This window comes from Puma concolor, chromosome B3 (assembly GCF_028749965.1).
Source record: "Puma concolor isolate L17-30 chromosome B3, mPumCon1.1.hap2, whole genome shotgun sequence".
NCBI lineage: Eukaryota > Metazoa > Chordata > Mammalia > Carnivora > Felidae > Puma > Puma concolor.
Window position 1 is genome coordinate 9,674,534 of NC_141672.1, and position 26,646 is coordinate 9,701,179.

Below are 26,646 nucleotides of genomic sequence, written 5' to 3' on the forward strand. Positions count from 1 at the left end.
AATTATGGTTCAGCAACTTTGCTACATAGATGCCCTGGGCTCAAGACCCCACTCGCCTGCCGACCAGCCTGACCCGGCAAACTCTCCCAAACTTCTCCGACGCTCGGTTTGGGACAGACACTGGGGTCACTTGGTGGCTGCCTAGCCACATGGAGGGGGCTCGGGGAGGAATAAGGGCTCTGGATTTCCCTAAGTGCCACAACATACAAGTTCCCTGCAAATCTACCTTGTCGGGATTTACTCCCGAGGCAGGAGGGGTCTCAGACCTCCCTCTGGGGAGGTGGGAAGTCAGCCTGCAAAAGGACCCGGAAGCAGAGAATGAACCTTACTATGCAGCTGAATGGACTGTTCTGGGCACGCACACGTCTGTACCTCGGCCTAAAGATGGGTGCAGGGTTCGTCCCAGGCACCGTGCGACCCGTCCAGCCTCTCCAAGGGCTTCCTCTGCCTTTGTTGCCCATCTTGATAGAACATGATGCCTTTCACAGTGACTCAGAGCAAACATCACAGACTTACATCCCAAAATTTATGTAGCCGACGTTACATACCTTCGACCATTCGGTCACACTCCCGACAGCTCCCTTTTTCTCACTGGGGGAATCGCTCCTCTCTCCAGTCACTGTGGTTTGCACTATTTTGTCCCCTGTCGCACCCCTCCCCCCCAAAAAAAGAAGGGACAAGAAAATGCCCAAGGTCTAATCTCAGAAGGGACTTTCTGGGAGCATCTGTTTAATTCCGACCACCTAAATTTCTTGGAGAGGCTCCTTTTTCCGATCGGAGATTATGAACTCTGTCCCTCTGGGCTTGCAAGCACTCAGCTCAGCCAGCCTGTCCTGCGCCCCTGTCACTGAATGACTGAGGCCAGGGGCCGGTGGGGCAGGCCGACACAGAACATTCAGGCTCTGACTGCCCCCTCTGGCCCCCTGAGCACAGCTCCTTGGCTGTCCCAGGGTCACGGCAGTCCAGCCCACCTAGGACTTGCTCTGGCGATGGTCAAAGGGCACTTGCCAGGACATGGTGCAGGGGCCCGGTAACAGGTGACAGCATGATGCCTGCCCTGGAGCTGGAGCTCACGTCCAGGGCCACCCCTGCACTCCCCAGTGAATGCACAGCACGCCGGGAGGCGGTGCCCTGGACCAGGCAGCTGGACACTTGCCAGGTCTCCATTCAGTAACCGTGTGGCCCCAGTTGCCCTTCCAAATATTACAGATCCTGATGGGAGGCTCTCTGATGCCTCGTGACCACTGTGAGCTTCTGAGACTGACAAACACGTGTGCACTCTGCTGCCCCTTTCCAACACCTACACTTGAAAGTCTGCTACCCGGGACCCGCACAGCCCCAGCCTCAGAGCCCCCCATCCTGGGATGGTCCCTTCCAGGGAGCTCCCCATAGAGTATGTGCATGCAAGGAGACACAGGGTTAACTACTCAGCCTGGAGAGCCAACAGGGTTGGATCTGAATCACAGCTCTCTAGATGTGGGTTCTCGGGCACATTAGCCTGGCCTCAGTTTTCTCAACAGAAGAATGGGACAATGATCAATGCGTACTTTTCTGCACCTCACTTTTGCCCCCAAGGGGTGATTTGAGAAGTGAATGAGATACAAACAGAGCACAGCACAAGGAAAAGGTGCACAAGAAGTGACAACAGTAAGGATAATAATTATTAATAGTACCACTATTAATGACGAAAGAAGGTCATGCTGAAGAAGCGTGACATTTGTCTGGAAGGAATCGGGGAGCAGGGCAGACGACGGTGGCGTCTTTCCAGTCTCCAGGGAGGGATTCCCACATATGCTAGTGGTCTGGCCACATCCAAGCTCTCCATTTAGAACAGGCTGCAAAACGGCCTCCTGCCTCTCCAACCAAGTGGCCTGCCCTCCTAATGCCCTTGGATCCCAGGGACCTTAAGGGAGATATAACTGTCTCTCTCCGGGGGGGTGGTTAGGGGAGGTCAGGGGAGTATCGCTTGCCTCTTAACCTTGACCTCATGGGGAAGGGAGGGATGGCAGTGCGATCATCTTGCCCAGGCCCACACGGAAGGTGGGATGCCCTTGGGATGCACCTGCCTGAAGTGCCTTCTGGCCTCTCCTCCAAAGCTCCGGTGACAGTGGCTCAAGACCTCCTAAAGCAGGTGTTACTCTGTTCAGTGAAGTGTCCCACATACAAACAAACACAAGTGTGGGACACCTGTGGCTTGCAGGGGGGAGATGGGGAGACATGGAAAGCCAAGCATGAAGAACATTCTAGCAAAGGCAGGACCTCTTCCCTGAAGAGCAGTTACTGAAGAGGCAAGCCCCTTCTTTCTCAGCGCTGGCTCATCGAGTCAAGGTGGGCTCTGGGGCCAACGTCACCCAGGAGAAGCCAGAACGGGAGCTCCAGCCTGGGGTCAGCGACAGCAGCCTCTGTCCCTCCTCCCCGGGACAGCCCTGGGGCTCGACAGAATGACTGAGCCTGGGCTGGAGCCTCTTCCCGCAACACAGACCATCCCACCTCTCCTCGGCAATCCCGGCGGTCGGCACCTCACTCCTCGTGTGGGCCCTCTGTCGGACTCCAGGTCTTGGCCGGGGTCCTTCTGCATGGTCCCAAGAAAGCTGCTCTCTGGAAATTTCCACGGCCACATAAAAAGACGTGCGCTCAACCTTAGAGAGGAGAGCGGGCAACAGGGACTACCATCCCTGAAGCTTGAGCAGAGAGCCGGCAATGGGCAGGGGACAAGAGTGCCCCGTTCTGAGGACGGTCAGACTTCTACCTGTGGAAGAGGCCAGAGCCGGCCCACACCACGCGATGACATGGGACCCCGGGGAATGGCCTCTGTAGACCCAGAGCCTGGTTTAAATGCGCCCTGCAGGTGCCAGCCTCCGACGGCGGCATGGTGTGGCAGAAAAGAGGCTGGCTTTTCAACGTTTTTTTATTTATTTTTTTTGGGACAGAGAGAGACAGAGCATGAACGGGGGAGGGGCAGAGAGAGAGGGAGACACAGAATCGGAAACAGGCTCCAGGCTCCGAGCCATCAGCCCAGAGCCTGACGCGGGGCTCGAACTCACGGACCGCGAGATCGTGACCTGGCTGAAGTCGGACGCTTAACCGACTGCGCCACCCAGGCGCCCCAAGAGGCTGGCTTTAAAGCCGGATGGTCCAGACTCAAATCCCAGCTTGTCACCTTCGTGCTGTGTGGCCTTGGGCAAACTCCTCTGACCTTCTGGTTCCATATCTATGTACTGGAGCCATGAGGCCGTAAGGTAACCGTACGGATTGAACGTGTGCACGTGAGTCTAGCACGGTGCCTGGACACAATGCTCACCCAGTGCCTCCTGCCCACATCTAAGACAGAACCCAGCTACGTAGGGCAGGAGGGACAGGACAGCACACTCTCTGGCTGGAAATCTGTCCTTCACCCTTCATTGGACATTCACATGCACACTTATCCTCGTTGTTGAAGTGATGGTGGAAAAACACACACGCACAAAGAAAACCACCACAGGCGACTGAGACAGAGTGACCCTGAGCAAATCACTGTCATCACAGAATGCGAAGTTTGGACAAGATGGGCCCTAACGCTCGTGGCCTTGTGTCTGTGGCCCTGATGCTGAACAGAAAGAAATTCTTGAAAGTTGAATTTAACCGGCGTTTACACCAGAGGGGAAGAAAGCCTTCGTGGAGGAAGATCCCTGCACCCAGAATTATCCAGAAAACACCCGGCCTGCCAGGGCTCTCCCGGATACGAGGTCTTTCTTAAGAGCTGGGGCCACACGCTCCCTTCCTTCCCCATCACGGGGCCCAGAACCCTCTCTCCCCTGCCCTCGCCACAGGCCCTTTGGGGAACAGGGAGAGGTCGCTTGCCTCTTTTCGGGGCTGCAGGCTCCCCCGAGGACGTGGGGTCAGAAGGTGAGGCATCAGGACGTCTGGGCTGGAGTGACCTCCTAGCATTGCCTTGGACCTCTGGCTCTGGACCTCCTCCTTGGGTTCTTATGAAGACACGGGTCTACAAGAAAGACCTTGCTCATGGGGCGGACGTGGGGGCCCGAGACAGGGAGGGGTCTGCTGGAGAGGCAGCGGGGGTGATGGGCACGTGACAGCTAGCCACCTAGCCAGGCCCGGCCCTGCGGAGAGCACAACCCTGTCCGTGACCCCGGAACGAGCCCAGGCAGAAAGTCCCACATCCCTTCTCCTTCTCTGCAAAGGTCATTCCAGCTCTCCGCGCTCATGGCCTCCACTTGAGCCGAAGCATTCAGGGACGCGTGCGTGGCTGCAGTGACAGATGTGGCTCGTAAGAGTTGGCGGCCATCTGGAGGTCGGGCAGGTAATCCTGTTATCACAGCGGCTCAGCGCCAGCCTCCCAGACGAGTGAGTGGCTGCCTCTGGACAGCTGAGATGTCCCTTTGCCTGTTATCAGGAACACTCATTTCTCCTGAGACCACAGGGACACGTCCAGCCCGTTTGCGATGGTCCCCAAACGGTACTACGGCTTCTTACCCAGTCTTTCCAGTTTCTCAGCCACGGAGGACGGGGCGTATGCCATTCATTTTCTTTTGTGCAGCACAGGGAGACAGTCACACTTGGCCCGAGGGAGCCCGCAGGGGAGCCTCTCCCACTCTGGTCGGCACAGGGGTGCTGCCTGGGAAAGGGAGAACCACGCAGGGGCCTCTCCTAAGGACAGAAGAGCGAGCCCTTTCCCACGCTGCCCCATCCCCACGGCACGTCCCATCGCGTGGGGGTTCCCTTGCTTGCCAGGCCCCCCTCAGCCACTGATCTGGAAGAACCCAAGGGGACTGACCCAGACAGAGCGCAGTCATGCCCTGCAACAGAACGTGGGAGCCACGCCGAGAGCAAACCGCGGGTGTTTAAGAGACTGCTTTGTGGGGGGCTGAGAGAGCCCTGAGCCCTGAGCCGAGTCAGGAAATGTCCCTCCTGCTCTGACCCCCCCCAGGAATCCGCCCTGTGACCTCCGGGCGTGGTCACATCCATCAGAAGATCAGGTGTGTGTGAGCCTGCCATCTAAAATTCCGTGATTTCTCAGAGAGGAAAGCATCTTCGTGCGGGTGTCTGAAGACGCGACTACTCAGCAGATCTAAAGCTTAAAGGCGCTTCTTCTGGTTTTAAATAAGAGAAAGTCTGTCCAGGAGATACCGGCCCCCGCCCCTCCGCCCCAGGAAATCCTACCCGTCCTTGGGTTTCCTGATGCATCTGGGTCTTGAAAGGGGACACATGACTGGTGACAGAGGTGCCCTCGCCAAGTCAAGTGGGAACGTTCTATGGCGCAGGCGACCACAGCCAATATTCCAAAGGGCCGAGTGGGAAACCAAGGCCGCTCCGGGAACGCTCCGGTTCTGAGGGCAGCTCCTTCCTGGCACTGGACATACCAGGTGTGAAAAGTTGGCATAAAAACAAGACACGTGTGTGATTACTTCCCGCCCGCCAGCGATCGACCATGTCCGTATTTCAAACCTGACTGGCTGTTCCTTTGGGTCTCACGTTCCTGGAATGCAGTTTCAAGAATTCCCCAATTTGCTCCTCCAAGGCTCTGCCCCGTCCCGCCCCCAGGGGGGGCTGGAAACTCACACTCCCATGTTTTCTGGATCAGCTGGACCACAGCATAGAACGTGGGCGATCGGGGCCGCTTGGGGAAATTCCTGACGCGCGGTGGCTGACCCTGGTGCCGCGCCCCTGGTCAGAACTCCCGGCTCCAGAACGTGGGCACAGCCTGAGGCCAACGGCGACGGTGCTCTGAGCAAAGCCTCGCCCTGCTGCGAGCGCCGCGCGGGGTGAGCCGGCCTGGGGCCCGCGGGCACCCCGAAGCTCAGAAGGTGAAGGCATACACCACCCCAACCACCACGATGTTCCCCAGTGTTGCTATGATGGCAATCCAGAGTAAGACCGCGTCGTTGGAGGACCGCGGAGGCTCCTCCGGCTGGCCCTGGCCGTTGGAGGCCGCATGGACGTTGGTGGAGGAGTTAAAGAGAGAGTACTCCGTGCTGAAGTCCTCGTTGGGCGAGTCCATGAAGGCGCCTCCCATCATGGGCAGCTGCGGAGAGGGAGAGAGAGAGTTAGCCGGGGCCCATGGGGCTCTCCTTGCGTTCGCTATCATTGGCAGTGCCCATCTTCACCTATAAAAGTTAGTATTGACAGCGATGCCTGGAGGCAGACACCCTCATGCCCATTTCGCAGATGGAAGCGTCAAGGCGCACAGCAGTGGGGGAGGCCGGGGGGGGGGGGGGGCAGCCCACCATGCGTGCTGGCAATCAGCGGGACTCAGACCTGCCCTCCAGAAACCACGCCCCATCTAAAGGCCACGCCCCATCTGAAGGCCACGCCCCATCTAAAGGCCACACCCCTTCTAAAGGCCACACCCCTTCTAAAGGCCACGCCCTCCACACCAGCCTGGATTGTAAACCTTCCTCTTCTCATTGTGAAGTCATGATGCTCAGCACAGAACATTACGGAAACAGTCGAGAGGATAAAGACAAAAATGAAGAGTCCGCCTCCCCACTTTAGGACAATCCTTGTCAATGCTGCGATATTTTTCTTTTGAATCTTTTTTCTGTGTGAGTGTGTACGTGTGTGTGAGAGGCAGAGAGAATGTGTTTAAACGTGCAGTTTTACGCTCCTGTATAAAAGGTCCATTGAAGTACCATTTTAACCGTTGTATCCTATTCTATCACAAATACAAGCCGTAATTTAACCATTCCCCTATGGTTGGCGATTTAGGAATTTCTTTTTTTTCCTATTTTAAAATTTGTTTTATGTTTATTTGTTTTTGAGACCGAGAGGGACAAAGCGCGAGTGGGGGAGGGGCAGAGAGAGGGAGACACAGAATCCGAAGCAGGCTCCAGGCTCTGAGCCATCAGCACAGAGCCCGACTCGGGGCTCAAACCCACGAACCGCGAGATCATGACCTGAGCTGAAGTCGGACGCTCAACTGACTGAGCCACCCAGGCACCCCTTTCCCCCCTATTATGAATAATGCACTGAGAAACATCCCATACGTACATCTGGGGGTACAAACGTGCTTGTTCGTGCATTTTCATTTATTGGGGGTGCCCTCCCAGCTGTGGAACTTCTGAGTCAATGTGGACGGATACTTCAGAGCTTCTGGTGCACAGGGACACATTCCCCAGAAGAGCGATTCTTCTTCCCAAAGCCTCGCACATGAGGACGCCAGCATGTGGGCACCCCAGAGATCGGAGTAAAGGCTCCAGGCTGGGGGTGGGGAGGTGCCGACCCTCCACACAGCCACGGAGAGACCCCTCCCTGCTTCAGCCCAGGAAACCGAGGTCCAGGCCTTCCAGATCACTCCAAGGGCTGATGTGCCTTAGGTTCCAGGGTTGGCTCAGGCAACTATTAGGTCCATAGTGTTTGTTTTGGATGGCACCCGAGTGAATGAACATTGGAGCCTTCCTTCAATACACATTTCATTTAATCACTCAGCTAACCTGTTGGAGGTATCCCTATATCCCCCTTTCACAGGTGGGTAGGCAGAGGTCAAGACTAAAGCGCTATTTCATGGTGGAGTCAGCGCTGAGAGCCAGTCTGGCTATGGAGCCCGGTGCTTCCTGCCCTGCACGCAGCTGCCCCGCCTCCGGGGTCTGACTCCACGTTAGGGCTTGGAGACGTAAAGGTCACTGACCCCAGGAAGACTCGGGCCACAGGGGAGCAAATCGGGGGCCATTTCCCTTGGCCACTCACCTGACAAATACATATGAAGGGTGTATTAATTAGGTGCCCCAGTTCCTGACTCTGGATACAGTGGTGAGCAAGACAGATGAGGCCCCTGCTTTCATGGGCCCACACTCCAGCCGGGGGATGATCCCGGAGGAAGATGGAGAGGGAAGACGAAAGGCAGAACATCTGCTTGGAATAAGCCATCAGGATCCCCACAGGGAGGCCACCTTCAGGCAGCTCTGTGCTTGGCCCACCCGGATCCCAGAAGCTTCTATGGGCTCAGAGGAGCTCGGTGTTTCATCCGTAACACAGCTCTGTCCTTTTTGGGGTGGGGACCCTCCAGCCGTCAGCCTGGGGATGTAGCGACAGGAGGGGGACTGGGGATCTCAGGACAGGCCAGGGGCCGAGCCTCGGGGGCCAGTGGTTACGGGGGCGTGTTCACGGTTGCATTTACATACGTGTGCATGTGTTATGGTTTAGCAGGATGTTAAATTAACATACTGAGTTAAATTAACACATTTAGTATATGTTAATGACTATAATGATGAACGCAAATGAAATCACAGTTGACATACATTCTATGAAGAATACAAGTAAGCGTTTCAGTAAGAGAGCTGTGACCTCCCTTGCCCCCAAGCAGGTGACAGAGGGGATGGGCTGCAGCCGGCTCAGGCAGAGGCAGCCTAAGGGGGGCTGAGGGGCTGGTGAAGCAGGGCAGCCCTGGGTCCAGGGCCTCCCCATTAAATCCATTCCTGCTTTAGAGCTCAGCCACCGGTCCTCTCCACTGGAGCCTTCCTTCCCGCGTGCCCCCAAGACCCCGTCCTGTCCCCGCGGCCACCCGTCCCAAGACCCAGTGGCCTGGAAGCTCCGGGAGGCCGGACCAGATCCGCTTACTCTCATCACGGAGTCTCTGGAGCCTTGCACGGGCCTGGCACACAGTGGTGCCTAATAAATGCCTTTTCACGGACTGACGAATGACAGCCTCTCTCAACTGGGACAAACAGATGTCACTGCCAGGACAGTGGCGTGTCTGGCATCTCCGCCTGCCACCTGCCATCTGCCCGGTATGGAGGGCGGTGGGGTCCTGCTGCCCTCCCTGCGGCAGCTGGCGCCCCAGCCACCCCAGGGGGCCCACCTTCTCTAGTGTCTTCCTCTGACCGCCCACAGCGGAAGCAGGGCTGAGGTGAGGCCACGGACACTCTCTGCTGGTGGCCTCTTAGACAGCAAGGCTGCGGCCAGGGCGGGAAGCTGCACTTTCTGCCTCCCGATGCGCCTCCCCTGGGCCCGCTCTACCCCACAGTTAACCCACATCCCAGTGTCCCCACTGGCCACCTGTCCGTCCCTCTCCCCCCCCCCCCCCCACTCCAGGGCCCTGCTGGGTTTCCGGGCAGACCCCATCGCCAACCGCTCTCCCATCCTGCTGCGGCCTCGGGGGAGGCCTGTGCCCCCCTCGCCTCTCTCAGGGAGCACCAGCTCAATGGGTATTTTCATCAAATCCCTGGAGAAAAGGGGGAAGGTGGTGGGAGCTCCTGTGGGGGGGAAGAGAGAGCAGCCCCAGGCGGACCGGCCCTGCCCGCCACCGCCACCCGGCCCGGCGGCCGCTGCCGTCCGCTGGCTCTCGGCCCAGCGCCCCTCCACCCTGCACCCCTTCCTGCGCGCTGGCCCCCTGCACGCATTTCCTGTGCCTGTGTCAGCTTCCCACGGCGGCCTTAACGAGTTGCCGCACGCTCAGTAGCTCAGAGGCCTGGAGGTCGGACGTCTGGGACACGGGTCTCACTGGCCTCGCTCAACGTGTCACCTGTGCTCCTGCTGCACCCAGCTCCCACGTCGGCCCGTGGCCCCTTCTTCTGTCTCCCAAGCCTGCAGCGTGGGGTCCTTCCAAACTCTCTCTGACCCTCCGGCTTCCCTCGTGTGAGGACCCCAGTGATCACACTGGGCTCTGCTGGATAAGCCAGGGTCGTCTCTGATTGCAGGGCCCTTGACCTTAAACACCCCTGCAGAGTCTCTTTGCCCTGCAAGGGGACGCACCCAGAGGCTCACCTAACTGCAGCTCGGGCTCCCACTACCAGGGAACTCTTCTTGAAGGCAGGCATACGACCTATTCATCTCAAGCTCCCTCAGCCCCCTTCTTAACACAGACAAGGTGACGAGTATGACCAAATGGAATTAGTGAACTGAAGTCAGCAGAAGCGCCCCCCCCCCCCCCGCCCCGGCCCCGGGCTGTACATCATAAACCTGGTCCCAGAGACCCCAGCGGCGGGACAGTGCCTTCTCCACGGGGTGAGCCCCCTCCCGGCCCTGCACCTGCCGTGACACTCAGCTCAGCACGGCCGGTGTCCCATGGGTGCTGCTACCTCAGAGTGTGGGGCCAAGGGCGGGTTCTGGGGCTCGAAAGAGTCAGGGGTGAATCCTGCTTCATCACGTGTAACAGAGCTGGGGGGGGGGTAGTCCCTTAACCCACTTGCTTGTAAGTAACGAAGATAATTCGTTATCTTCAGTGGAGGCAGCAGGATTCTTGCAAGGAGGGAATAAAATCAAATACGATAAAACGTGGTGCACGATAGTCACTCAGTAAATCCTCATACCTCTCCTTTTATCGTTCTTGTAGAAATTCGGAACCAGGAGCATTACGCGCGTCTCTTCTCCAGCTGCTGAAGCTGAAGGGAGGGGATGGGGAGCCTGGCATCGCCAGTTGTGTGCATTTATGCGATCAATTAATCCGACTCTAACCTGCAGGTGCAGCAGGCAGCCCCCCTGCTCCCCAACTTATGTTTAGGCCGAGAGGTGTTCCAGGTTCGGCCAGCAATGTCATTTACTCCCTCTGTCTCGGGTGTTTGGTTCTTCTTCTGATGTTGTTTTCCTTTGTAAAACAGATTCTCCATTCTAAGTGCCGGGACAGACACGAAAACAAGTCTCAATGGCAAAATCTCGTGAAGAGAAAACAAACAAACAAACAAACAAAAAAGTCAGCCTCTACTGCATCATTTGGAAGTTGGGAAGAGACATCCGGGAGGACTCATGGTCAGAGTGAGGGGTGGTGGCTGGAGTCACCCCAGAAGCAGGTGGTCGGAGAAGCATCTGGAAGGTCCCCTGGAGATGCTGCCCCCACACCCCCAGGGGCAACAGGGCCCTTCTCACACCAGTGGGCAGGCATAGTCCCTGGCCCCCTGGGAATGGAACACTTGGGTGAGGCTTCGAAACGATCATTATTAGATATTTCACCTGTTGTTATTCGACGTGGGTGTTAAGGCTCCTAAGTTCAAACCCTGCGGAAGAGAGAGGCCCACGGAGGCAGAACAGAACCTGTGCATCATGTTGCTGAGTCACAATCCCAATCAGGATGACACAGGGCAGGGCAGGGGCTGGAGGAGCAGGGGGCTCGTTTCCCCGTCAGAGGAGATGGTCACGTCCGGGTCAGAAAAAAAAAAATCTGTTGGCTCGTGGAGGAGGGGACACCAAGACAGGTCCATGTTCAAGGTCTGTGTTCTCAATAAAGGCTGTGCTTCTTGATTGTAACTTCCAGGAAGGCAGGGACCCTCCCTATTTCCCACAGTATCCCCAGTGCCTGGAACAGAGCAGGTGCTCAAAAAATATTTGGTGAAGGAACGAATTCCAGAACCATCAGCCAAGAATTCTGAGGGCAGGCTGAGAGTCAGCCTAGAGCCAACATCTCCTGGTTGGGTGTTCCAGGCCCATTTCTCAACCTGTCCGAGGCTTTAGATTCTCACCAAAACACAGGGAAAACACCAAACACTGCCCCGTTAAAGGGGGCTGCGAACAGGTGCCATATGCTTTCTGCGGGGGGAAAGACAGGTCACAAGAGAAACTCAGATACCCTCCTTGAAATTAAAAACATGCCTACAGAATACTCTGTATTATGCATGGATCCACACATACGAAGTCAAGGTAGGAACATGAATTGCGAACATACGAGTCAGACTCACCATGGCTGTTGCCTCAGAGAAAAGGATTGGGGGCAAAGGAGATAGGTTTTGTCTGTCATACTTTATCACAAGAAAAGATGGGCAAACGTACTGAAATATTAAATAGCTCCTTCTGGTCACTGAGCATATGGGTGTCTGTTACTTTTTGGTATTTTTATTTATTTTTTAAAGTTTATTTTATTTATTTTGAGAGAGAGAGAGAGAGAAAGGGAAAGAGCATGCGTGAGCAGGGGAGGGGCAGAGAGAGTGAGGGAGAGAGAGAATCCCAAGCAGGCTGTCAGCGCAGACTAGAGGCTCAGACTCATGAACTGTGAGATCATGACCTGAGCTGAAACCAAGAGTCGGATGCTCAACTGACTGAGCCACTCAGGCGCCCCCCTTTTTGGTATTTTTAAACTTCTAACATTAAGAGCAATGCTTTGAACACTGGAGTAGGCCACAGACGAGGTGGTTATGATCACCACCGCGGACCCAGTGGCTCTCTGAGGCCAGGGTCTGAGGCTCTCTGAGCCTCCAGGGTCCCCGTCCCTCAGCGTTGGAGTCACTATGTGGCACGTGGGAGCCTGGCATGGTGTGGAGGGGTTCCAAGAGGGTGTGGCTGTTGTGGACCGTGGCCGCATAGCAGAGCTGCTCCGAGGAGGGGGTTGGCCCCCAGGTCCCCATCTGTTCCTGCTGAGAAGAGGGAGGTTAGATAAATCTCCCCCAAGCTGGACCTCTCCAGAAGGAAGGAACAGAAAATGCTTTCAAAAGGAAATCTTCAAAGCCTGGTAACCAGAGGTGGTCCTGGCAGATGCTTCCTGAATAATGCCCGGGCTTCAGAGGAGGGGACAAGAGAGACAAAGAGCGTTTGATGCGGGAGGCTCCGTGCAGCGGGCTTGCGGGCCACATGCTGGTTCCATCCGACCCTTCTCTCTTAAAAGGCCATCCTCGGGGCCCCTGGGGCATCCCTGCCCAGACACAAGTAGGATCTGATGCTCCCGGGCTGTGGATTTCAAAGTTAAATTCATACGGGGGTAAGAGGGGGTAAAAACGTTCGTATTGTCCCCGTCCCCAAGGAGTGGTGGCACTCTGGTGCTGCTCACGGCCAGGACACCTCGGTGCTGGTCCCGCTGGGGCCCTGTTGCCCTCTCTGAGCCTCGCTTACCGGGGAGAGGCTCGGGTGAGTGTTCGCCAAGGTCAAGCCCAGAGCTCAGGAGCCCGCACCAGACACGGAGAAAGCCAGGGTCAGGTGTCAATGGTCCTCACGTGACAGCCGTGTGTCGAGGGCTGGCAGACAGGCCCTTAGACAGGCCCTCACCCAGTTAAATCTGAGTTTCAGACGAACAGCAACAAAACCAGTTTCTAGCATGAAAAACATCGCATGGGACATACAGCAAAATATCGTACTGAAGAATTAATCGGACGTTCAGGTTTAACTGGGCCTCTTGCATTTTTATTTGCTAAATCTGGGCAACTCTGTGTGTGGCCACGCGGACAGCTGCCATTTCTGAGTTTGTGTAAGGGGCCACGCCCTCAGTTTCGTCTCCCCAGAGCCTGCCATCTACAGCCCGGGCTCTCTGGGTGACCTAGTTCACTGGAAAATTCCAGGGATGCCTCTGGCCAGCCTGCAAACGTTATAAAGGTAATTTCTCTCACTACTAACTTCAGGAATGTCTCTGTGGTCCAGGTCCCACGGCTGGGTACGCTGGGGGTGCCATCCATCCATTCGCTGCCCATCCGACAAACACCGAAGGCCTACTCTGAGCCTGCAGGTGTTAGACAGCCACTAGGGACGCCTGTGACCTCTGGCCTTGGAGCGCTTCCCTGAAAGGAATACAGACAGGGGCGCCTGGGTGGCCCAGTGGGTTGAGGTCATGATCTCATGGTCCGTGAGTTCAAGCCCCGCGTCGGGCTCTGTGCCGGAAATGCAGAGCTGTGTGACACACAGGGCAATAAAGTTGACAGAAACAGTGACCCTCACTTGGAGGGTTAGGAAAGAAGGCCTCCGGGAGCCAACGAGAACCCCAGGGGAAGAGGGTGGGGAAGGGATCCCCTAATTCTGTGTAGGAACCTGCACACATTCTGGGCTCGCTCCGTGTTGTGCACGCACGTGAGGGACCCACAGAAGTATAAAGAAGGCTTTGACAATGGAACTGAGACGGAATGCTCTGTCCAAGTCCAGATGCGCCCCTTAGAGGCGGCTCTGCAGTCCCGAGCCCAGCAGCATCGGCAGCGGCTTTCTGGTCAGGCCGATGCTGGGACCACCGCCTGCGGAAGGCGGGGCAAGAACCTTCTGAAAAAAGAAACCTCCACGTGGTCTTACGGACTGACACATTCTACCAAACGTGTAAGGAAGAATCATACTAATCCTACATAACCAATTCCAAAAAACAGAAGAGGGAAAGGCCCTTTCCAACTCTTTTTATGGAACACTTCCCAAATCTGGTTAATGATGCCGGCCCCACCCTGCTACCAACATCAAAGATATGACAAGAAAAGAAAACTGAAGGGCAATATCCCAATGGAGCATAGACAAAAAGCAGACAACAGGCATTAGCAACCCGATTCCAGGAACACATAAAAAGCGGATGTGTTTTTTGTTGTCTGGGTCGACATTTCGAAAATCAGTTAATGTAATTCATTACCCTGACGGAAGTAAAAACAAAACAAAACAACACATAATCATACCAATAGCTGCAGAAAAGTCGTCTGACAAAATGAAACACCCATTCATGGTAAAAATTCTTAGCGAACTAGAAATAGAAAGGAACTCTCTAAATCTGACAAAGACCATCTACAAAAGCAAAAAACCAACACCACCACCAGCAACAACAAAAAACAACTCAGAGCTAACATCATACTTAAAATATTTTAAAAAATCGGTGCATCTGGGTGGCTCAGTGGGTTATGCATCTGACGTCGGTTGAGAGCATGATCTTGAGATTTGTGGGTTCAAGCCCCGCACTGGGCTCTGTGCTGACAGCTCGGAGCCTGGAGCCTGCTTCGGATTCTGTGTCTCCCTCTGTCTCTGCCCCTCCCCTGCTCATGCTCTATCTCTGTCTGTCTCAAAAATAAATAAACATTAGGGGCGCCTGGGTGGCTCAGTCGGTTGAGCGGCCGACTTTGGCTCAGGTCATGATCTCACAGTCCGTGAGTTCAAGCCTTGGGTCGGGCTCAGAGCCTGGAGCCTGCTTCAGATTCTGTGTCTCCCTCTCTCTGGCCCTGCCCCCGTTCATGCTATGTTTCTCTCTGTCTCAAAAACAAATAAACATTAAAAAAAAATAAACATTAAAAAATTTAAGTATTAAAAAAATCAATTGTATGTCTATAGTCAAGCAACGAACAATTAGAGTTTTTTTTAAAAAGTTCCATTTAAAGAGCACCAAAAAATTAAAGCACTACATATAAATCTAACAAAACATGAACATGATCTGAATGCTAAAACAGCAAAATACTGATGAAATAAATCAAAGCATAGTTAAATAAACAGAGAGAATAGTATGGTCATGAACTGGAAGATTCAATATTGTTAAGATGTGAATTCTCCCCCAACTGATATAGAGATACAATGCAATACCCATCAGAATTCTAGAAGGCGTGTTTGTAGATACAGACAAGCTGATGCCGACATATGTATTCCAAGGCAAAGGACCAAATATAGCCAAAAAAGAACAGAGTTGATGAATTCCCAGTAGTACTTTATTTCAAGACTTACTATAAAAGCTACAGTTCTCAAGAAAGAGCAGCCCTGGCAAAAAAAAAAAAAAAAAAAAAAAAAAAAAAAAAAAAAAAAAAAAGATACATAGATCAAGAAAATAGAACACAGGGTCCAGAGATAGATTCACATAAATATGATTCATTCAGTTTTTAAAAAATCACAGAGAAATTCAATGAAGAAAGGGTAGTCTTTTCAACAAATGATACTAGAACACTTAGATACCAATAGGCAAAAAATAAAAATATAAAATGTCCCTGGAACATGATCTCTTATATAAAAATTAGCCGGTGCGCCTGGGTGGCTCAGTTGGTTAAGCGTCTGACGTCGGTTCGGGTCATGATCTCACGGTTTGTGGGTTCGAGCCCCACGTCGGGCTCTGAGCTGAGAGCTCAGAGCTTGGAGCCTGCTTGGGATTCTGTGTCTCCCTCTCTCTCTCCCCCTTCCCTGCCCATGCGCTGTCTCTTTCTGTCTCTCAAAAATAAATAAATGTTTAAAATTTTTTAATGAAAAAAATTACCAAAAATCCCCATCCTCATACCTTATATAAAAATCACCTCAAAGTGGATCATAGACTTAAATGTACACATAAAATATAACAGTCTGAGCCTTGCAGTCCTCTCCGTGCCCCGGGTGACACCAGACGTCCCGATGCACAGGCTGGAGCTGAGACCCACGTGCAGAGCCAGGCCGGTGAGGCTGGGCCCCAACCGAGGTTGGCCTCTGAAGCCCGAGCTCTTGTCACAGCCCCGGGATCTTCCTGCGCGTGTGGCAAAGGCAGATAGGGAAACTGAGGTGCCTGGCCCACTGCAGAAGTCACTGTGACATCTCCACAGGCTGGCTGAGGGCTTAGGACCTGAGGACGTACTAAGTACCGTGACCGTTCTGTCTCCTTGTGGCCATTCACACCCTTCCCTCACCCAGAACCTGGTCCTAGACCTACACTTACCAAAACTCTCCCCCACTTTCCAGGGCCAGCTACTATTCCTGGAGCCTTCCCTCGAGGTTTCAACTTCTTCTGGTTCTCAGAGCATTTTACCTGTGCCTCTCCTACCATCTCCCCGATGCCAGAGCACCACACACAGCATCCATAAGATACGGTACACACACACACACACACACACACACACACACACACACACTGCATGCTGCCTTGGGTTCCTAAGTGCCTTGGAGAGTTTCTTTCTCGGCACCCCATGCAGCGTCCAGGCTTTTCATACAGAGTTCCTTCATACATTTTAACAGGAAGGAAGAAAGAAAGGAAGGATGGAAGGAAAGGGGGGAAGGGAGAGAGGAAGGTAAGGAGGAAGGAAGGGAGGGAGGGAGGGAGGGAGGGAGGGAGGGAGGGAGGAAGGAAGGAAGGAAGGAAATTCTGATCCAAGGGCTGATAACATGGGTAAGAAGAACATTTCTGATCCAGGAAAAGGACAGTCATGTGAAAGTCTTCAGAGTGGGGGCCACTGCCCATCCCTTGCCCCCTGGGGCTGGTCTCCCACTGGATGTCTGGGGCTCTCACTCCCACAGATGGAGTGGTGCCGTCCGCCAGGGCTGGGGCAACAGGCACCCCCCAGGCCCCATCAGGCGACAGGACTTGGGCCAGCTGGCCAAAGGCCAGGGGTCCCCAGTGGGCAATGAGGGGAGCGTTAACGACTCATGCAGAGTGATTCAGCAGGACACTGGGGTTTATGTCGCCGGGTCCAGGGGAAGGTTCAAGGGGGCAGGGGTTTGTCCCTTTATGATGCAGGCATGAAGGCCACGTGGCCACTGGGTGGGGAAGAAGCAAACCACCTCACAAAACAGAGCGCGCACACCCAACAGATGTGCAAATGCGTGTTCACCACGACACTTGTACACACGTCTGTAGAGCGTAATTTGGAATAGCCTCAGTTTGGAAACAGCCCAGCTGCCCATCAACACTAGAATAGATATGTAAATCGCCGCGTATTCACACGGTGGAATTCTACACTAGGAGAATCGTGAGCCACAATTATGCGCCACGGCATGGAGAAACCTCACAAACGCAAAGATGACCCAAAAAGCTCACGCAAACAAGCACCTATCAGGGGATTGCCTTCACTTCAGTGGTCCTCAAACTGGGAGTAATTCTGCACCCCTCCCCCCCCCCCCCCCCCCCCCCCCCCCGCCCCAGGGACTTTCGGCGATGCCCGGAGACATTTTTGATGGTCACAACTGAGGGGAAGGACATGCTATCAGCAGCTAGGGGGCGGAGGCCGGGGATCCTGCCTCACGTCCTATAGCACACAGGACAGCCCGTGACAACACAGAATCCTCCGGTCCCAATCCCAAGAGTGTGCAGACTGAGAAATCCTGAGTTTTATAAAGGTCACAACCGGGCAAAACTAGTATCTCGTGTCAGCTTCAGCCTAGTTGCTGTGGGAGGGGTGAAGCCTGGGAAAGGAGCACGCGGAGTTCTGGGGTGGGGGCTGGCTATATTCTGATCGGAGACAGAAACACATCAAGCTGGACGCTGTCCCATGCGTCTGTCCTACTTCCAAAGCTGTCCTTTAAGAAGACAGAGGAACAGCCAGGCTTGCACAGGAGTCCTGACTTTGATTCAGATGACTCCTGAGATGGGCTTTCTGCTCGGACTGTCCATACCTCTCGGGACGTTGCTTCCCCGTCTCTGCGCATCAAGCAAGGCTCAGAGCGAGCTCGCGCGTCTGCGGACGAAGCGTCCCGACGTGGCCATCGTTAACCCACACTTGTCCTAGCTGGCTGCCGAGACCCCGCGGGCCCCAAGAATGGAGACGTAAAGGAGGGGCGTCCTGAGGGCAGAGGCCACAGCACGTCATCAGTTTGGATCCTCGGGTCGGCCAGTGGCACAGCTCCGTGGCCTTCATGAATGCCTTCAGCGAAAACGGACGCAGAACCTGCCTCCAGAAAGAGGTAAGGACTTTGGGCCCAGGGTCCGTGTCTCTGCTGGCGAAGGACAGGATCGGGAAGGAGCGTGTGAGCGTGCGAACTTGTAAATACGTGGGTGTGAGAGGCAGGGGCAGAGGGAGCATACGTAGGAGAGAATTCGCGAGCACAGGTGAATGAAACTCTGCCATCCACACGCGAGGTCGAACTCGGAACCTGGGTCTGCTGGTGACACGCCTCAAGTGTCTCCTCCTCTCCGAGACCTTGCATTTCTGCAAATAGGGTCTGTGTTTTATCTGCCAAAGGCTTTCCCACAGAGCGAGACAGGAGAGGCTCAGACAGTGCAGAGAGCAGAGTGAGGATGTGACAGGTGACCGGCTCGAGGGAGAAGGTGGGCAGCATCCATTACCAGCGACCCAGGGAAAGGGCAGCGTCATGGGACACTGATGGGGAAATCAGTTATTTTAAGAGTAAGTGACCAGGTGAAGACGGGAGGGTTCTGGGCCCCTCGAGTTAATCACCGAAGGCAATGGACCATCCTCTAAGGACAACCAGAGTGCCCTCTGCAGTGGGGGGAACCCTTCTCTCATCAAAGAGCTATGCCCCCTGGGCTCCTGTGGCCTTTCGGCCAATCCTCCTGGCTCAGTACAGAAGGCAACTCCCATTCTGAGAGCAGGGCTCTTGGGCGTGGAGTCTTAAGTGGAAGCAGGATGCCATCTTGCTGCGAGTTTCCTCCCTGGGACCTGGGAATGTGCTGGAAGAAATGGTAATGAGCACAGGTTTGAAGACTTCTCCTTGACAAGAGGTTTGTGCTAAGGACCCCATATAAACTTCCAGGTTGTAAAAACAAAGGTCAGCGTGCCACAGCCTGGGAAGAAGGACCCCCGAATAAAGGGAGCCATTCCCTCTAAAATGGTAACAATTATGTCCTCTACAAAGTAAGAGAGGCAGCATTTCATGGCATCTAGCTCAACATCCTCAGTGCCCTTCGCCTCCGTCTCATGCCTAATTCATGAAGGCCGTGGTCATTCAGTCTCTGAGCCCTGGCCTCTGAGGACAGTGGAGGAGGCTGAAACCTTCAAAAGCCACCCCACCTGCCCGGGCTAGTTGCCCTGGCCCCATGTTGGCCATCACGTGTCCCTCTCATGTCACCTTGCTTCTATTTTTTTAAGTTTATTTATTTATTTTTGAGAAAGAGAGAGAGTGAGCGGGGGAGGAGCAGAGACAGAAGAGAGAGGATCCCAAGCAGACTTTGTGCTGTCAGCACGGAGCCCGATGCAGAGCTCGAACCCACAAACCGTGAGATCATGACCTGAGCTGAAATCAAGAGTTGGACGCTTAACCAACTGAGCCAACCAGCTGCCCATGTCACCTGGCTTCCTGCCCATCTCATACCTGCCCCGGTTAGAGAGCATGCCTCTCAAGGAGGTGGTATTTCCCCATCTTACAGATGATAAAACCGAGGCTTCAATGGATGAAACCTTCCCAAAGTTCCAAAGCCTGAATTCAAACTGCCTGACTCTTATGGGGTTTGTAGCAATATTCCAGAATAATTATTATGGAAATCAACAGTCTGGGTATTATAGGGTTCCTGGCAACATTCCAGGGTGATCATTATAGAAATGAACAGTCTGTGTATTATGGGGTTCGTAGCAATGTTCCAGGATGATTGTTACGGAAATCAACAGTCTGAGTATTAGGGGATTCGTAGGAATATTACAGGATGATTCTTATAGAAATGAACGGGCCCTACCATGTCCCAGTGCTCAGCGCCTGGAACATATAAGGTTTAAAGGTGAGCGGGGCGCCTGGGTGGCGCAGTCGGTTAAGCATCCGACTTCAGCTCAGGTCACGATCTCGCGGTCCGTGAGTTCGAGCCCCGCGTCGGGCTCTGGGCTGATGGCTCGGAGCCTGGAGCCTGTTTCCGATTCTGTGTCTCCCTCTCTCTCTGCCCCTCCCCCGTTCATGCTCTGTCTCTCTCTGCCCCAAAAATAAATAAACGTTGAAAAAAAAAAATTTTAAAGGTGATGAGGTGCCAGGGGACAGAAACCTTCTACAGAAGCCTGATGCTGAGGCATCGCTGAGGAACGTGCCTGGGTCCTGCCCCCCGCCCCCCACCAGCTGGTGCTCCCGACAATATCCACACGCTTGTTCTCCTGGAAGCAGAAACGAAGACTCAAACAGCCCGCTCTGGTCTCATTCGGAAGCGGGAAATCCTTTTCTCCTCCCCATGGGGGCATCAGCAAGCGGCTTTGCCTCCTTCTACAGACGCGGAAGTTATAGAGCAGACGGCACGCCCGCCAGTCTGTAGGGAGTGTCCCGACCCCCGGCCCCAGGCTTCAGGCCTCCAGCCTACCATCAAAGGAGCATCCACCCAGACCCCAAGCCCGGACAGCCCTCCCACGAAGTCACCCAGCCCCGAGCCACTTTGGATGGCGTCCCACAGAGAACTGGCCTCCAGCTTGGCTATGTCGTTGAAAGAGTGCAAGGCAGAAGGCAGTTCTGTCCTCCCGTCAAACTTACAACACACAGCCAGCCGCCCGCCTGTCTGCCTCTTTCTGTATGTAGGCTGGAGTTCAAACAATATCGTTGCCTGATGTCAACCCTTGCCACTCGTGTTGGCTGATGTTGACAGCATTACGTTGTATCTCCTTTAGCATCCTGGGACGGCAATGGGTCAGACCCCATCCCCCACATGGACCACACTGCCCTCCCCACTCCTCCTGGACAGGATATGCCAGGTGCTTACATGCTGGAGAGTTTGTTTGCTTTTTTTAAAATTTTTTAAATGGTTATTTATTATTGAGAGACAGAGAGAGACAGAGCATGACATGGGAGGGACAGAGAGAGGAGACACAGAATCCGAAGCAGGCTCTAGGCTCCGAGCTGTCAGCACAGAGCCTGACGCGGGACTCAAACTCACAAACCACGAGATCATGACCTGGGCCGAAGTCGGACGCTTAACCGACTGAGCCACCCAGGCGCCCCTGTAGAGTTCTTAACGAAAACCAAAGTGTATGACATAATAATAAAAGCGAATATTTATGGAACGCCTGCCCCACACCAGATATGTGCTGGGCCCTTTATGGGCATGATCACATTTTATCATGAACAGTCTCATGAGGTGGGTACCATCACCACACCTACTGACAGGGCAGGAAACTGAGGCACACAGTGAAAGGAGGGTGGTGAGGCATCACCGCACAATCCTCTCTGTAACCCCAGTGAGTGGACACCCCCATGTGCCAGCATGGCCCGGACAGGGAGAGACACCTCTTCTCTCGTTGGGCATCTAAGCTGGCCAGGAAGGCAGAGGACACATCAGTGACGTTTGCAAAAGTGACAGGGCACAATGACATCAGGCCGGGGCTGAACACACGCCGAGAGCTCTTAAAGCAACGTGTGTTTATTTTGGTGCCTCCTTCAGTAGCACTGAGCCACGGCGACACCGATCTCATTTAGCACCCCGGGACGGCAATGGGTCGGACCCCGTCCCTCCACCGCACAGACCACACTGCCCCCCGCCTCCTCCTGGACCGGATATGCCAGGTGTTTTCATGTGGCCACCTCGCATCTCAGGCCATTGCCTGTACCCTCCACTGCCTGTGGGTCCTCCCTCTGTGCTCGTGTCCTGTCCCGACAGGAAGGGCTTCACGGGGTCGCCTCAACCTCACACCAGCCTAGCAGGAGGTGGGTGACTAGGGGCTCGGGGAGGTGCGGTCGTTTCTCTGAGCTTGCACAGCTCTAAGTAACTGACAACTCCACATCAGCTGACTCCTAACCCTTGTCACTGCAGGCTACGTCATGGCTTTCTCCACCGGGATGGCATGTTAATTTGTTCCTACAACTGATAAAACATTTCTTACGTTGCTTTGTGTTGCATTTATTGCACCGCACCATACTTATTGTATACTTGTATTATATTATGGCACATTGGGTGATATAACGTTATATTATGTTACAGTCAGCTGCCTACTGGTCTGTTAGGTTACATTACATTAAGTGACATCATGCTATGTTACATTGTGTTAAAAATAGTTGCAGTGACATCATGTTATTTTATGTTGCATTAGGTGATGTTACGTTACATCACACTTAGCTGTGTACCAACATCATATGAGAGTACGTTGTGTTATATTAAGTTACATTATGTTACAGTGTGCTGAGTCCTTATCTTTCTTAGGGACTGTGATCTTCTTGAGGACAAGAACTGAGTCTGATGTCTCTCTGAGTTCCCAGTGCCTAGCACATCAACTCGCATAGAGTATTTTATTAAAAAAAATTTTTTTTTTAATCTTTATTTTTGAGAGAGAAGGAGTGCGAGCAGGGGAGGGGACACAGAGAGAGGGAGACACAGAATCTGAAGCAGGTTCCAGGCTCTGAGCTGTCAGCACAGAGCCTGACGAGGGGCTTGAACTCATGGAACGCAAGTTCATGACCCGAGCTGAAGTCAGGCGCTTAACCCACTGAGCCACCCAGGCGCCCCTGGAGTGTTTTATTTTAAAAAATGTGCTCCATTAGTGGCTGTGCATTGTGCCGTTTGATACGATATCTACGTGGCAGCTGATGTGGTTCTACTTGGGACTGAACATGTCTAGATCCAGGAAAACCCTAGGACCCAGGAAAACAAGGATATTTTTGGAAAGCCTCGGAGCATCACAGAATTACAAGGAAAAAGCAAATTCACCCTTTTGAAGCCGTTGCCATAGAAACTCAGCACCACGCAGCAAGGGAAAACGCTGGCTTGTCAGAGCACACATCATCTTTGATGACCCATAATGGAAGGAACACCTGCCTTGCGGGACAGAAATGTCAGAGACAGGTGGTCTAGGACTCCCAGGACCTTGCCCTTCACAGTGTGTCCATGGTCATCAGTGCGAATCAGGGGCCCCCTGCTTGTTCTGAGAACCTCGAGGGGAACCAGGCAAAACCCAGTGGGGATGTTGCCGTCCCCCCTGCTGCACCTGATGGCCTCCTCTCCAAGGTCATGGCTCCCTGGGGTGGAGGGGTCAGCACACGTCTGTTGGTTCAGCTAGGAGAAACTCCTGTCACCGTCACTGGGTAGAAGCAGTTCAGCAAACACAAAACAATGGGGATTTTCTTAAGTCTTCCCTTAGGGAACAGCTGGCAGAAGCAGTCACACGTCACTACCTATTCTGCCCCCAACTTACTACGTGGTCAGAATGATTCAACAGGAACAGCGGGCCCAGTCCCCTGTGTGGGCCCACATCCTCCCGATCATACTAAATTCCCTTTCGCCCAGTGGAATGGAGTTTCAGGGCCTTGGGGTGAAGGGTGGGAAATTCGTCCAATTGTCCATTCATTCCCTGGCTGAACAAATGTGGATTACATGCCAGGGAGACCGGCCGGAAGCCCGAGCGGCAAAGCGAAAAGCCATGTGATCTCTACTTTGGAGGAAGAGAGCGAAAGAGAGGAAAAGAGATCAGGAGGAGAGGGAGAAGAGGAGAGGGGAGGGCGGTGGAGAGGGAACACACACATGAAATTAATGGGAGCACAGTATCGCTCCGGGTCAGGGAGTGAGTACATCCTGGGGAGAAGGGAGGGGGCAATGACATACCCAGCATGTTGACTCCCTCAGCGGACCCTTTGGGATCTTGATTTTCTTTCTTTCTCTTTCTTTCTTTCTTTCTTTCTTTCTTTCTTTCTTTCTTTCTTTCTTTCTTTCCTTTCTTTTTCTTTCTTTCTTTCTCTCTTTCTTTTCTCTCCTTTACTTCTTTCTGTCTCTCTCTCCCTTTCTTTCTATCCTTTTCTTTCTTTCTTTCTTTCTTTCTTTCTTTCTTTCTTTCTTTCTTTCTCTTTCTCTGTTTCCTTTTCTCTCCTTTTCTCTTCTTTCTTTCTTTCTTTCTTTCTTTCTTTCTTTCTTTCTTTCTTTCCTTCTTTCTTTTAGGTAAGGAAAGACCTTAGCTGAAAGTATTTTTGCTGTAAGTGGAGGGGTGACTATTGCAATAAGGAAAACTTTGGATCGTTTTTTAATCTCCCTTCCTCTCTACCACAAAATCATCTTCGGCAGTAACTGTGACAAGAGACAACAACACAAGGCCAGACATCTCCACCGCAGGTGCCCACCGGGATCTCCAGGGGTACGTTTTTAAAACGCCAGAGTCTCCCCCTACAGAGGATGTCCCTGGTGAATCTGCCGCACCCCAGCTCCACAGGGACACCTGTGGCAGCGGGAAGACGAGAGATACGCGCCCCAAGGGAGAGAAATAGTAGTGTCCTGGGAAGCTTCCAGAAGGCTTCCATGAGGGGTGTCCCCTGAGACGGGTCCTGATGCATGGACAGAAAGCCCGCCAGGCAGACAAAGGGGGTTGTCTGTTCAGTCCCTGCTGACACTGGGAGCTGGGAGCTCAGGAGTAGCACTCTCTCCCCATCTTTTGTCGGCGGCTCTGGCTACTGTCCGGGGAAGCCGGCCGTCGTAGGCGCAAGCCCGCCTGGGACACGTGCAGGTGTGTTCCCAGGCGTTTCTGCCACTGCCGGGTCAGAAGCCAGAGGGAGACTCTCCTCCTTCAAGTGGGTTCGGGAAGCCGCGTCACAGCCCCCTGCCTGTCCGTGGGAGGGAAGGGCCACTGTGTTGTAAAGAAAACAGGGCCAGAGAAATAAAGGAGGCTGGTGCTCTGGGCACAGTCCGTGCCGGAGAGAAAAAAAACTGGTCCACAGGGCTGGCCTGGAAGAGACCGGCGTGGAAAAAACCAAGGGCTAGGAAAGCAAATAAAGATTGGGATACAACTTTCGTAATTCCCCCAAAGGACCTCACAGTCCTGTTCCTCAGGGTAAGAGGGCTTAAAAAAATGTTCTTTAATGTTTATTTTTGAGACAGAGAGAGAGAGAGAGTGCAGGGGCGGGCAGAGAGAGGGAGACATAGAATCCCAAGCAGGCTCCAGGCTCTGAGCTGTCAGCACAGAGCCCGACGCGGGGCTCGAACCCACGGACCGCGAGATCGTTATCTGATCTGAAATCAAAAGCCGGATGCTTAACTGGCTGAGCCACCCAGGCTTCCCCAAAGAGTTTTCTTTCCATGTGATAAAAGTCATGGTTTTACCATGTACTGACATTTGTTTTACGATTCAGGGCTAGGGAGATCTGAGCTGTCACCTTCAATCCTGAGAGCACACAGCAGGTACTCAATACATGCTCCCAGGCTCGTTTGGGCAAAATCAAGTCTGGTTTATGCTCCACAGGAAACCTGCCTGTTGGACAGAAATCATCTCAGAAACAAGGCCATATTCTTCCTAAGAGTATTTAAGGCCAACAAGGTCCAGGGCGCCCCAGCTTGACAGCCCAAGAGCGAAGAAAGTACTCCAATCCTCTGTTGAAATACCCTGGCCCAGCCTCAGCTGAGAAGTTTGGAAAGGGGTGTGGGGCTGTCCCCTGTGTGGCCTGGCAAGAACGTTGCTCAGAATAGCGGTATTGAGGGTACCTGATCATTACCAGCGGCTGGCAGGGTGCACGGAGGAGGGATTTTCTCTAAGAAGAGGTAGGAAATGCCTCCTTCCCAAGCAATGATGACAGTCAAATGATTCATGTGTGGGCTGGAATCTCGATGTCTGCTTTTGCAAGAGGCAGGGAAGAACAAAGAGGGAATAAACCAGAAGGTAATACAAAGATCCTTTGGCTTCCTCCCTCCCTCCCTCCCTCCCTCCCTCCCTTCCTTCCTTTCTTTCCTTCTTCCCTCCCTCCCTCCCTCCCTTCCTTCCCCGATTGACTGGGAACAATCAGAGGCTCATCACATGGTTCAAGTGGAGAGAGGGCCACAGACGTTCCACTTGACCGCGAGCCCACCTTCTTCACCTGACCCATGGGACAGCAGCCCGGCTGCCAGACAGGGGGCAGGTTCAGAGACAGAGGACGCATACAGCAGGGGCTTAATAAGCACGGTGACTTTCTGAGAAAGGCAGTGGGCAGCTAAGACAGCTGCCTGCAAGGGCTTCTGACTTCACAACACGCTGAAGGGCCAGGGCAGATGGACAGAGGCTTTCTCTTCGGGAAGTCTGATTAAAATCACTCCTTATTAGGGAGGGATGTGGTGCCCGAGGGAGAAAACCAAGCCTTAGGACGGTCATCCCACTGAGGATCGCGCCGAAGCGTTTCTTTCCTTAAATCTCGCCCACCCAAAGGCATCGTCTCAGATCACCTGCTGCTTATAGGCGGCCAGCGAGCTCTGCCAGAAAGAAAACAGTGAATTAAACACACACACGCCCAGCCCACACTTCCTGCTGTGGCCGGACGTCCACCACACGCGGCCCCAGCCACCGCACTGGCTGGTGGCCAGTTTGAGACTTGGCGACACCTGAACGAGAGCGAGCGGCCCCCCGAGCGAACCTAACGGTCTGTAACGCGGGGCAACGCTGTGCACGTCCACTGGCAACGCATCGCACCGAACCCCGATCACTCCAGCAGAGATAAGCGCGAGGACGGGGAGCCGGGCCACCCGAGTGCCACGTCTGACGC

At 53.8% G+C, this 26,646-nt stretch overlaps 1 protein-coding gene across 1 annotated transcript in view; it reads right to left on the minus strand.

Moving 5' to 3' along the window:
• Positions 1 to 5,127: 5,127 nt before the first annotated feature.
• CB3H14orf132 (chromosome B3 C14orf132 homolog) overlaps positions 5,128 to 26,646 on the minus strand; it is a 51,470-nt gene continuing 29,951 nt past the window's right edge. Inside the window, exon 2 of the mRNA XM_086708865.1 lies at positions 5,128 to 6,022. Coding sequence (XP_086564991.1) covers positions 5,798 to 6,022 — 225 coding nt within the window. The 3' untranslated portion in view covers positions 5,128 to 5,797. The remainder of the gene's footprint in view (positions 6,023 to 26,646) is intronic.